The sequence below is a fragment of the Loxodonta africana genome, chromosome 4, assembly GCF_030014295.1.
Source record: "Loxodonta africana isolate mLoxAfr1 chromosome 4, mLoxAfr1.hap2, whole genome shotgun sequence".
NCBI lineage: Eukaryota > Metazoa > Chordata > Mammalia > Proboscidea > Elephantidae > Loxodonta > Loxodonta africana.
This window is the reverse complement of record NC_087345.1, coordinates 174,888,464-174,902,250: the sequence shown is the minus strand read 5'-3', so window position 1 is coordinate 174,902,250 and position 13,787 is coordinate 174,888,464. Positions and strand designations below refer to the sequence as shown.

The following is a 13,787-nucleotide window of genomic DNA, read 5'->3' as shown; positions in this document are numbered from 1 at the left end:
TGACCTCATGCATAGCTAGGTATTGATGTCCTCGTGATGCTATGAGTACCATCTATTCAACTGTTCACTTTTCCCCACCCCACGCCACCCCCATAGCTTTGTTTTCAGCAGGCTTTTGCTATGTAGTAGCAGCTTCTAGCTTCTATTCTGTAAACTTAACAACCTTATCGAAAAAGAATCTCTTTCCACTAGATCCAGCAAAAGTGCAGGGGTGACTTTTGTTTGTCCATCAGATGTCTTTCCATGATCAAATTCCTGTGATTCTGATGACTCTTAAGCCCACCGCAGAAGAGGCAGAAAAATGGGTAACTTGTTTGAAAAAGCCTCATTAAGACCATGAAGTCTGATAATGGAGGAATCCCCCAAAGGAAAACTAACTAGAAGTAGGAGTGCTGGTTAGCCAGGCAAAAACAATAAGTATTTAGCTATTTAAATTTAATATTCCTACCTTTAAATAAGGAGCTCTTGTGGCACAGTGGTTAAATCTCTCAGCTGCTAACGGAAAGGTCGGAGGTTTAAACCCACCAGCCCTAAACTAAATGTTGAAGATAAAAGGGAATATAATTATGATAGAAATAAAAAATAATGATGATAATATTAAAATTGGTGAGGAAAATGACAGATTGTACACATACTTTTGATTAGTAAGAATATTATGAATGACAAAGGGGATCAGAGAAAATATGAAAAAGTACCATTCCTATGTAGTAAGACAGCCAAAGTCAGGACAAGTTAGCAGATAAAGTATCAGTGTCAACAGCCCTGATAATAACTCGGGAGAAGACTGGATGCTTTTAAAGGATGTGAAGGCTAATCACAGTAAAAATGCCTCTGATGAAACCTCTGCCAAAAGTTGCTGATAGTTTCATAGGCATAAGGTCAGAATAACTCTGCACACAATTCAGGTGATTGGCTTAATTACCATAGCAGCTAAGGAATTCTTTGAAACATTTAAATCATCAATAAGGAGTTAGCTGCTTCAGTAGATTTTTCAGTATAAATGAAATTGGTATTTTTTTAAGGGAAAAAATGTCTAAAGTAAGGAGAGTATGCTTGGTATTAAAGTTTTTAAGGACCACCTCATACCGCTACTTAATGAACATGCATACAGTATCTACAAGCTTAAGCCCTCTTAGTCTCTTTGGAATCATTAACTGGCATGTTCATGAATAGAGTAGTGGCTTTTTTTTTTCTTTTTTTACTCTTTTTCCTATATTAAAGTATTAGCCCGTAAGATACCGTATCCTATTAGTCATTGTATATAGAGAGAGCCTAGCACAAGACTGTGTCCTGGTGCAAATGGTTAAGCATTTGAGTATTAGCTGAAAGGTTGGCAGTTTGAACTTACCCAGAGGGACTTCAGAAGACAGCCTTGGTGATCTGCTTCCAAAGGGTCACAGCCTTGGAAACTCTGTAGAGCTACTTGGGGTGGCCGTGAGCAGGGTCAGCTCAATGGCAACTAACAGCCACAAGCACAGTACCTGAATTCCTATGGATATTCAGTCGTTATTCATTGAGTGATGGTGACTATTGCTTGGTACCAATGGATATTTTTTATATGTATATTTTCTTTACATATGTATGTTCGTAATTTTAATATCTGAAAAGTACTGTCAAGAAATAAGTTTCTTGAAAAATTTACAGTTGAGGTAAAGGTGTTCTATAGCAATAAAACTTGGGTTCGTATATGCTTTCAAAAGTACTTTCACAGACACAGGACTTAGTTCTCACATTTACTCTAAAGAATAGACAAATATATGAAAACTACATTTGTTTCTTTAGCTTGAGTTCACTATATAGTGGTTTATAGTATATCAAAATTATTACAGTATTCTGTACTGAAAGTATTTGATAAAATCTGAATAAGAGTATATATTGTTTCGCTTCATTGGGAGCTACATGTACAACAAGAGAGAAAACTTTAATATAATGGATAAATGGATGTTTGTTATATTATGCACTGCACTTTTATGTATGTTTGAAATATTTTATGTTAAAAGAAATTTAATAAAATGTATCTTAGTTATGCAGTATTAAACCTATAATGAAGGTGTTTAGGAAACCATGAAATGTTATTAGAAATTTATGAAATGTAGCCAGAATTACCTTTGTATTCTAAGAATTAACTCTGTGTCATAGTCAGCAAGCAATATAGCAGCTAAAATATTAAAATGCTACTTTTAAATATTGTGTTTAAGAAATTAGATAACTCCTATACTATTAATAGTAGTACTAGTATAGGAGTTATCTATAAGGGGAGCCCTGACGGTGCAGTGGTTAAGAGCTGCGGCTGCTAACCAAAAGGCCAGCAGTTCAAATCCACTAGCTGCTCCTTGGAAATTCTATGGGGCAGTTCTACTCTGTCTTACAGGGTCACTATGAGTCGAAATCGACTCGATGGCAACAGGTTTGATTTTTTTTTTTAATGCTGTAAATGGGATATTGATATGTTTGTTACAAGTTTATTGTTCAAAGTGATAGCAGGTGTTGATATGTCTGATAGTTGGTTTGTTTTTTTTACTTCCCACTTCACAGTGGTTTATCAGATACTATCATTTTGGATATAATATCAAACTATCTGGTGCTTCCCAATCGAATCACCGTTCCACTTGTCAGTGAAGTTCAGATAGCTCAGTTGCGATTTCCTATACCAAAGGTAAGCATGTCTTAAGATCTGTTGATACTGAAAAACAGATATTGAGAACCTTTTCAAATGTTTGGTTGTAATAACATCTTATACTTCTCTTGACAGCTAACTTGGGACAGTGTATCTTAATGCAGTAATTGTAGTTTTTCCTGCCACAGTCCTTAAGAGATGTGCTTATGTGCATTTGAACCTAAAGCTTGTCACAAGACTTCTGGGTAGTTACACTTTTGTTGCAGTCTTCAGGGGTATTAATAAGGATTTAATTCCGCAAATGTTATTGCAAGTAATAAACGACAGTTGTGAATGCCACAGATAACTTAGTTATCATCTTAGGAAACACATATTGATTGCATTTGTTTTTATAAAACATAACCCTGGAGATTATGAGAACTTTGTCTTACGATTTTTAGTTTTCTCTCAGACTTTAGAATGTGATTATCTTTGCATTCATTTGATAACTAGCATGTTGGAAGAAGCACTAATAACACCACCACCCTTCATAAATTGGAAAGAGCATGGGCTTGCTTTGGAGTCTGTCAGAACCAGATGTGAATCAGAGTTCCTGTGTGTAGTAGTAGCTTTACTTTTGGGGGCATATTACTCGGCATGTCTGAGCCTCGATTTCTTCATGTGTAAAATATTGATGATGCCTAACACACAGAGTTGGGTAATTAAGAACTTGTTAATAACTTGGTAGAGTTGGTAAATTAATAATACCTTCAAAGATTAATTTAAGCTTAAGTGAGAACTTCCTAATCATGAATATTAAATTCCTTTCGCCAGGTCATTGAAGAAATGATTGGAATGGATGATCTCACATTCTCTTTTCCCCTCTAAATTTAAGAAGAACTTTTTAGCAACTCTCATATCTATTTAGTCCATATCTGTTTAATCTGTCTGGAATTTGGATTCCTCTTTATCATAATATATCATATATTAATTTAATATGGCTGACAGAAGAAGTTGGCTGCTTACAGAAGCCCATTAAGTAATCCAGTCATTGTATTATCTGCAATGAGTAATATGGATGCTTACAGGCAATTTCTTTTTACTAAAATAGGTGTTAAGTTGGTCCCACTTCAGTATGTGTATTATTGTTTTTATTTTATTTCCTGAAGTGCAAGTAGACAACTTTTCCTTAATGCCTTTTTACTTTTTCTAGTTAAATTAGATCTCAGTAATAATGCAAAAATAAACATTCATAAATAGTCTTACATTTTTTAGAAGTACAACACCCCAGTTAATTTGATGTCCAAATTAGTTGTATTGTTGACATTCAGCAGATCGAATGTGACACTATGTATTAGAAAGGTATGTCTTTTTTTTAAAACATATAATTCTCATCTCTCAAAAATGCAAGAACTCCTTTACATGTAGAAACCCTCAAGTTTCTTTGCCACAGCTGTTTACATTCTGAGTATGAGTGAGAACTTGTTGTTATGTGCTGTCAGGTCAGTACATCTGCCTAAATCTAAAAAAATCTAGCCCTCTTAAATTCTATGCAGTTTAAAAGCCACTGTCATTTAAATAAGGTCCTTGGGTGGCACAAGCGGTTTGCCATTGGCTGCTAATGTTAAGGTTGGCAGTTTGAACCTACCTAGTGGCTCTGCAGAAGAAAAGCCTGGCAAACTGCCTTCCTGAAAATTACAGCCAAGAAAACCCTATAGCACAGTTTTACTCTGTGACACATGAGGTTATTATGAGTCAGAATCACCTCGATGGCAGCGGGTTTGGTTTTTTGGTTTTTGGTCATTCAGATATATTTTGCCAGATTATCTGAACTTTAAGCCATATAAAAATATACACAAGAAGTTTTATTATTGTTTTCTTAAAAGCATATTTGTGTATAGAAATGCATATCTTCCTGTGCTGATTGAGTGAGCAATATTACCCTGTAATTAAAAAAGGAGGCACCCTGGTGGCACAGTGGTTAAACACGTGGCTGCTAACCAAAAGGCTGGTAGTTTGAACCCAACAGCTGCTCTGAGTGAGAAAGATATGCAGTCTGCTTCCATAAAGATTACAGCCCTGGAAGCTCAATGGGGCCGTTCTACTCTGTCCTTGAGGGTTGGTATGAGTCAGAATGGACTCGATGGCACATAACTACAATTTAGAAAGGGAAGGGTGCCACCCTACCAAAAGGTAACTTTGTCACCTTTGCATTGAAAGAAATATGAATGAATATTTTTTTCTTCAATCAATAAAAAAAACTCATTAGGAAAAGAGCACTATGTTTAAAATCTATGAGTAGTACATATTGAAAAGTTCCAGTTTCCTCTTCTATAATATAAAATGGATTCAATGGCAGTATCTCATACGGTTGTTCTGAAAATTGAATGAAGTAATTAATGTATATCAAGTACTTATTCATCAGTCTGATACATTCCATAGTGTTAGTTATTATTTACTGTTGTACCATGATATAGGATTGTTTGATAGCCTGTAAGACTCTATGTACTCTGGCCTACTGCTACCTGTCTAATTTATCTCCTGCCACTGTGCCCACTGCCCTTAGGCTAAACATAGTCTCGCTCTAGGACCTATGCACTTAGTATTCCCTCTGCCAGGAAAACTCTTTCCCCAGGTATCTGTGTATCTCACTCCTTGCCTTTCCTCTGGTCTCTGAACACAGGGAAGCCTTCTTTATTCTTCCCCTCTAAAACACCACCACTCTGGCACTGTCTAATTACCCTGCTTGATTTTTTTCTTTAGCACTTGTCACCTGACATCTTACGTATTTATTTTCTTACTGTCTTTCTTCCCCTGCTAGAATGTGTGCTGCATGAAAAGAGAGTCTTCACTTTGTTCACTTTTGCATCCCCAGTTTCAGAGTGATATCAGGCACATAGCCATCATTTCGTATTTGTTAAATAAACAATTGAAGTCTGTTTGTTCTTGTTCTTTTCAGGGTGTTCTAAGGATACATTTTATTGAAGCTCAGGATCTTCAGGGAAAAGATACTTATCTTAAGGGACTTGTGAAAGGAAAGTCAGACCCCTATGGAGTTATTCGAGTTGGCAACCAAATCTTCCAAAGCAAAGTTATCAAAGAAAGTCTTAGTCCAAAGTGGAATGAAGTTTATGAGGTAACATGTTGAATCAAGTACTGTAACTTGATTGAATGGGGTAGACACTGAACAGGGGTATCTGAATTCTAATTCCAGCCTGTCACATAGTAATTTGATTAGTTTAGGGAGTAATTTAAATTCTCCTAGCTTTAATTTCCATCTTTATAAAAAGTATTGCCCAGAAATAGACCCACATGAGTATAGTCAACTGATCTTTGGCAAAGGAGCAAACACAATTCAGTGGTGTCTTTTCAACAAATAATGTTGGAACAACTGTACATCCACACACACACAAAAAAAAAGAGTCTAGATATGAACACCATTCACCAAAAAACTCAAAACGGATCACAGACCTAAGTGTTAAATGCAAAACTGCAATTTCTAGAAGATAAAAAAAAAGAAGATAAGATAGGGGAAAATCTAGGTGACTATGGGTTTGGCGATGAGTTTTTAGATACAACAGCTAAAGCATATCCATAAATGAAAAATAATTGATAAATTAGACTTCATTAAAATTAAAAACTTCTGCTCTGAAAGACACTGTTATGAGAAGGAAAAAAAAAAAAAGCCACAGACTGGGAGAAAATATTTGCAGAATACATCTAGTAAAGAACTTGTTTTCCAGACATACAAAGGACTTCTAAAACTCAACAAAAAGAAAACAAACAACCCAATCAAAAAATGGGCAAGACTCCACCAGAGTAAGTCCAGTACACCTGGATGGTGCCCAGCTACCACCACTGACTTGACTGCTCTGACAGGGATCACAATAGAAGGTTCCATACAGAGCTGGAGAAAAATGTAGAACTAACTCACACACACAAAAAAAAGACCAGACTTACTGGCCTGACAGAGACTGGAGAAACCCTGAGAGTATGGCTGTTGGACACCCTTTTAGCTCAATAATGTAGCCACTCCTGAGGTTTACCCTTCAGCCAGAGATGAGACAGGCCCATAAAACAAAACAGGACTAAGGGGGCACAACAGCCCAGAGGCAAGGACTAGAAGGCAGGAGAGGACAGAAAAGCTAGTAATTGAGAATCCAAGGTCAAGAAGGGAGAGTGTTGACATGTTGTGGAGTTGGTAAACAATGTTATAAAACAACATGTATACCGTTTAATGAGAAACTAGTTTGTTCTGTAAACCTTCATCTAAAGTACATAAATAAAAAAACTTTTTTAAAAGTGGACAAGAGATCTGAACAGACACCTCACCAAAGAAGATTTACAAATGACAGTCATATGAAAAGATGTTCAACCTCATATGCTATTAGAGGCTTGCAAATTAAAATGATGATGAGATACCACTACACAACTATTAGTGTGGCTAAAATTCAAAACATTGACGACACCAAATGCTGGTGAGAATGTGGAGCAACAGGAACTCACATTCATTGCTAATGGGAATGCAAAATGGTACAGCCACTTTGGAAGACAGTCTGGCGATTTCTTACAAAGCTAAACGTAGTCTTAACATGCAATCCCACGTTTACCCAAATGAATTGAAGATTTATATCTACAAAAAAACCTGTACAGAAATGTTTTTAGCAGCTTTATGTGTAATTGCCAAAAAGCGGAGGCAACCAAGATACCTTATAGACAAAAAGAAATGAGACATCAAGCCATGAAAGCCATGGAGGAAACTTCAATGAAAACTGCAAGTAAAATAAGCCTGTCTGGAAAAGCTACATATGTTATGATTACAACTATATGACATTTTGAAAAAGGCAAAACTGTAGACAAAAAAAGATCAGTGGTTCAGGGGGAGAGAGAAGGGATGAAATAGGTGAAGCACAGGACATTTTTAGGCCAATAAAACTTCTGTAAGTATTGTAACTTTTATGTGTACCTGACAACATTCTTGTGAGGAATATAAAATACCAACACAAAAATTTTAAGCTTCATTACATAATACTATTACAAGTAATAATTGACAAAATATTTTTCAAAATGTGACTAGCTCATTGTCTTTTTCTAATTATAAAATGTAATATGTGGTTATTAACATACATAAATATGTAACAAAAATGAGATCAGTTTTATACTATTTTGCAAACTTTTCATTTAATATATCTGGACATTTCTACATGTCAATAAATATATATCTACATAATTTTTAGTATTCATTACATTGAATAGATACCATATCATAATTTATTTGCCTGGAGGGATCGAGGCTGTTTTTAGCTCAGTATTATAAACAGTGCTGAACAGATATAATGTGAATATATTTTCCTTCACTTGACCAAATTTTCCCCAGGTAAAAATTTTAAAGTGGAGTTGCCAGATCAAAAGCTATGAATTTTTTAAAGGACTTGATGTATTTTTGCAGAATTGCTCTTCAGAAAGGTAGTGCAATTTATACTCCCGCCAGCACCCATTTGCCCACTCACTTATCAATCCTATCTATATATTGTTAGATTTCTTAATCTTTGAGTGGTGGTAAAATGGGGAATTTCTGATTATTCCAAGGATGGTCGGCTATCAGTGTTCTAAGTGAAACAACTTGAGGACAGAATATTGTATTCTACATCTGTGAAATTATCCCAGTCCTTGTACAGCACCGGGCTTGTGGTTGATGCCCTGTGGCCATGTTTTGAAGTGACTGAACTTGATCTGTTGAAATGTAATCCCAAATAACTAGAAAGCAAACACTGTTAATATATGGACAAGTATTTCAAATAATCTCCCCATCATCAAGAAATATGGTTTGATAGTAAAAGCATATAAGTGCTTTAAAAACTATTTGCCACTAAAAAACAAAAAAATTTGCCACTGAAGACAAATACATGTTAATATTTATTTTCTTCGTTGTACTCAATAAATGACTAAATTAGTAAAAATGCAAGATAATTACTAATCATTAATTTTTCAGGCTTTAGTTTATGAACATCCTGGGCAGGAATTAGAAATTGAGCTCTTTGATGAAGACCCAGATAAGGATGACTTTCTAGGAAGGTAAATCCTTTGTGAATACTGGAAGAGAATATATCATAAAGTCACTCTGTCTTTTTTATTTTTTAATAATCATTCTTAAAACTGTAATGTAATTTTAAAAATCTGTTTATGTACATGTGCTTCACCTTGGGTTTCTTAAAACATGTTTTATTCCTTAATAGTTTCACATTTAAGTAAGAGAAGGAAAGCTTCTATATCTACACTGTCCATTATGGTAACCATAGGCCACATGTAGCTATTTAAATTAATAAGAATGAAATAAAATTAAAAACTGATTTTCTCATTTGCACTAGCCACATTTCAAGTGCTCAGCAGCTACATGTGGCTAACTGTACATGTTGCCATCGAGTCAATTCTGACTCATAGTGACACTATAGGGTAGAGTAGAACTGCCGCATAGGCTTTCCAAGGAGCAGCTGGTAGATTCAAACTTCGACTTTTTGGTGAGCAGCCAAGCTCTTAACTACTGTGCCGCCAGGCCTCCAACACGTGGCTAGTGGCTACCATATTGGCAGTATGGATATAGAATATTTCCATCATCTCAGAGAGTTTTACTGGACAGCTGTGTTCTAGGTTGTAAAAATGAGTTTTTCACCTTTTGATTCAAAATCACTTATCCTCAAGTTGCTGAGTTCGTTTTTGTTGAGACTTAGCAATTCACACTGAGAAAATAATTTGTTTACTTTAATTGAACGGCTAATATGGATGAAAAATGAGGTTTTAAATAGTACACTTCTACTGTGTATTTATTATGTAACTGAATTTGGTTATTATTTGATTGAATTTATTATGACAAAAGAAAGATACAGGGAAAGATGACAATGGAGAGCTTTGGGCCTCGTAAGAAATGGCCTTGTATATTTAGCCATGACTTCAGAATTCATTCATAAGGTAATTTAACCAGGAGAAATTGAAAGATTTTAAGCAGGGCAGTGATAGGATTATATTCGCCTTCTAGTAAGACCAGTGTGTTGATTGGATTTTCAAGGATTGAGATTGAAAACCAGGAGACCAGCTGAGATGCTCTTGTAATAAATGAGGATGCTCTTGTAATAAATGAAGAGGGAAATCACGAGGATCTAAACTGAGATATAAACTGCAGAAAGAGAAGGGGTGACTGCTACAAGAAAAAAATAAAGAGCTTAGTCATCTCATCTTAGTTGAGGGAAGAGAGAAATTGAGGATCAATTTCAAGTTTCTGGCTTCTATGAGAGTGGTACCGTTCTTTGAAACAGTATCTGAGGAGCAGACTTGTTTAAAGAAAAATATAATTGGCTTATATTTAGACATGTTGAGTGAGAGACTTCTGTGGGGCATCCAGGTCCAATGGGAAGTCAGAGATACGGGTCTAGAGCTCAGGAGCAAGGCCTGGAACAGGGGTCCAAATGGTAAATCAGTGTATGTGAATAACTGATTCCATGGCAATGGATGATATTACCAAGGGAGAACATGGGAAATAAGAGGGTTGAAATAATTTAAAACATGTTTGGCATGTTGTACATAGCTATATTGTGGGGAAATTCAGCTTCTTTATAGCCCTTAACTCAGCTGGGCCTAACTGAGAGCTCTGATCTCACAGAAGCTCAGCCTTGCTCTTTTCCTCACCTCTCTTTACTCTCTTGGGTATAAGCTTGAGGAAGCTTTTGGAAGAACAGTCTGTTTTTTGATAAACTATACAGCAACTTGTTGTTTCAGTGTAAGAAGTGTGTTTCTGTCTTCTAAAATTGTTGTATTATTTCTGTAGTCTCATGATTGATCTTACTGAAGTTGAAAAGGAGCGCCTTTTAGATGAAGTAAGTTCTTTAAATATTGGTATATTTAATAAATGTGGACGGAGTACCTAATATGTGCCTGAGGACTCTGGAAACACCACTGTTGCCCTACTTACACAATGCAGGAAGCCTAGTTAATATTATATGAACTTAACATTTGCTTCACAAATATTAGAAACTTAGGCTTTTTAGTAATAGCATAGTGAAAGAAATTTAAGAATAAAATCAGGTAATATTTATTGAGTACCTACCATATGCTGGAAATTTTTAAAGATACAAAATATAAAACTCTTAATTTTATTTTGAATAAATGTGTGTTCTCCTTCAGGAGTTAAGGTAGAGATATGTGAAAAGCTAATTTGTAATGGGAATTTTAAATATAGATTGAGTTAACAGGAAACCCTGGTGGTGTAGTAGTTATGTGTTACAACTGCTAATCAAAAGGTCAGCTGTTCGAATCCACCAGGCGCTCCTTGGAAACTCTATGGGGCAGTTCTGTTCTGTCCTTTAGGGTCGCTATGAGTCAGAATCGACTCGACGGCAACGGATTTAGGTTTGGATGGAGTTAATAGAGGAGATGTGACAATGCAGTATGTGAGAAATTATTACTTAAAAGATATGTATAAATGCATTGGGAATTTAGAGAGAAAAGACACTACTTCAAGCAGGGATATTGCTATCAGAGTTAAAAAAAAAAAAATTTTTTTTTTTTTTTTTAGAGTAGGGAATGTTAAAAAAAGGGAGGATTTCACAGTGCCTTCTACAAGATGGGTAGGATTTGGATAAGTAAAGTGTAATTAACCAAATCATTATTGACGATCTACTGCTTCAAAAGTACCCTTTTTCATTCCCACGCTTGTTCAGCATTCATTCAACAAATACTTCTAGTGTACATCTTATGTGCCAGGTACTGAATATATACAGAGTTGAGCATATAATAGATAAATCTTTGCCTTCATGGCATTCTCTTCTTATCACTGAATGTTTTGGAATCATCTTTGATTAATTGCTGAAATAACTGTATACTATTTTATTAATTGAAAACCCTGGTGATGTAATAGTTAAGTGCTATAGCTGCTAACCAAAAGGTCGGCAGTTCGAATCCACCAGGTGCTCCTTAGAAACTCTTTGGGGCCATTGGTACATGATGATGAATAAAAACAAATATGTTACTTTACCTGATATTGAAATTCAATGTTTGGGATCGATGTCGTATCTTTTCTTGGCCTATAAATTCCATTAAAGCCGTATATAGATGACTAATAGAAAACATTTGACATTTTCAAATAGTCCAAGTTCCCTTATCTTTAAAATAGGGATAACAATAGTACTTACCTCATAGGATTATTGTTAGGATTAAATTAATTAATATATGTAAAGCATTTACAGTAGTTTCTAACAAGCAGGAAGTGCTGTGTAAGTGCTAGCTGCTGCTTGCTAGCATTATCATTTTCAAATATTAAGTCACCAAGCATTAGAAGAGTGTAGATCTCAATATGGCAAGATTCAGTCCTTCAACTTTAATTCAGAACAATTGGCATTTCAGTTAGTGAGCACCTGCTGACATTTGGAGAGACTGGGTTTAATTTGAATTTTGGATTCCGGAGAACTTTTTTTTAATTTAAGCATTATTTTCTCTTCAGTGGTTCACTCTGGATGAGGTTCCCAAAGGAAAGCTTCACTTGAAACTGGAATGGCTGACATTATTGCCAAATGCTTCAAATCTGGATAAGGTACTATGAAGTGTTTTTTCTCTTAATAACTAAACCACACCTATTAATCTCTTTGAAATTGTATCATTTTGATAACAAAAAAAAAAAAAATTACAGCAATAATTTTGAGTATTGTCCTATAAGTCACTATAGTAGTGTCCGGGATAAATTAAAGATAATAGAATTTTTTTAAAAAAAGAAATCTATAGATTATTCACACCTGGTTTATAGGACCCTTGAATTTGCGCCTGATAGAATACAAGGATTTGGAGAGCCACAAATCACCTGTGTGCTTCATTGAGTTGATTTGTATGAAGCAATAGTCTTGTCATCTAAATATATTTATTGGTTTAGTTATTCTCTTTATACTGCATAATATAGAGGTTTATTTCTCTACCTTTCCCATTTTCTTGAGCATAACAATTTAATCAGATAGGAATAGTCCACATTTTACACAAACATGCCTGTTGAAGTTTTTTTCCCCCCTCCCATTACTTTTTAGGTGCTAACAGACATCAAAGCTGACAAAGACCAAGCCAATGATGGTCTTTCCTCTGCATTGCTCATATTGTATTTAGATTCAGCAAGGAATCTTCCAGTAAGTAATGCAGCGGTAACCCATTTCAAGTGCTTATTTCCTTCTAGCAAATCTTGCTTGGAAACCACTGCTTTGTTCAGCCCCATTATATCAACTGCTCTTGTCTTGCTTGTGTTTTGCTGTACTATGGCAGTGGATGAGTTTCCAGGACTTAGCAATTTCCAGAGCATTAAGGAGAAGAAGAATGATGCTGCCGTATGAATATTCTGAGCCTTTTTAAGGTGCCCAGTGCAACGTTAGCAGATGAGAAAGAAGACAAAAAAAAAGTCTCTCAGAGACTTGACTTTCTGCAGCTTAAAAGCATATGCTTTTATTTGCATCAGAATTGTTTTTACTCTTAGAAAAACTTGTAGAATACAGTTTTTATAATGGTAATAACTATAACCATGAAGAAGAAAAGTCATATTAATTCATCCGTGTGGAGCACAGTGTGATCTTACACTGAAATACCTTAAACCCCACTGTTTAGGGTAATGTTATTATAATTTTTTAGTACCATTTTTGAGTGCCTTTTTTTACTTGTTCAAATAGGTGGTCATTCATGCTTTATTTCATTGTGCCAGTGGCCAATTTTGTTGAAAGAAGGACTACTGCCACCAGATACTGGATTTTTTTTTCTACCAAGATTGTCCACTGTGTAATTTTTCATGCATAGTAAAACTTCACTCATTTCAGTGCATTTATTTTACTTGATGAAATGAACAAGAAAGCAAAGAAGCATTTAACTTGGTCCTTTAAAATACAGGGAAACCTGTGAGAGCGAGAACTCGACGGACTGCCATCTAGCAAGTTTTCTGCCTTTGACAGGGTATAGGTTTACCACTTTTCTATCACACATTTCAGTGGAAAATATTTTAATTTTCCTTCTCTGACAGGTTTCTGTCTTACAGATTCCAGCTTTTGCAGGTTTTAGTGTACTAAGACGTAGACTCTAAATTATGAGTGTTTCATCTTGAACACTAATTATATTTTTCTAATATAGTCTCACCTTAACATAGTTAAACTGTCCTCTTATATCTCATGAAATATTCATC

General features: G+C 35.3%; 1 protein-coding gene across 2 annotated transcripts in view; it reads left to right on the top strand.

Moving 5' to 3' along the window:
• The window catches only part of ESYT2 (extended synaptotagmin 2), a 193,686-nt gene that overhangs the window by 141,422 nt on the left and 38,477 nt on the right, over positions 1-13,787 (top strand). For both annotated transcript variants that reach the window (XM_003410692.4, XM_023548763.2), the window contains exons 8-13: positions 2,536-2,656; positions 5,556-5,732; positions 8,589-8,671; positions 10,416-10,464; positions 12,087-12,176; positions 12,658-12,753. In XM_003410692.4, coding sequence (XP_003410740.1) covers positions 2,536-2,656; positions 5,556-5,732; positions 8,589-8,671; positions 10,416-10,464; positions 12,087-12,176; positions 12,658-12,753 — 616 coding nt within the window. The remainder of the gene's footprint in view (positions 1-2,535; positions 2,657-5,555; positions 5,733-8,588; positions 8,672-10,415; positions 10,465-12,086; positions 12,177-12,657; positions 12,754-13,787) is intronic.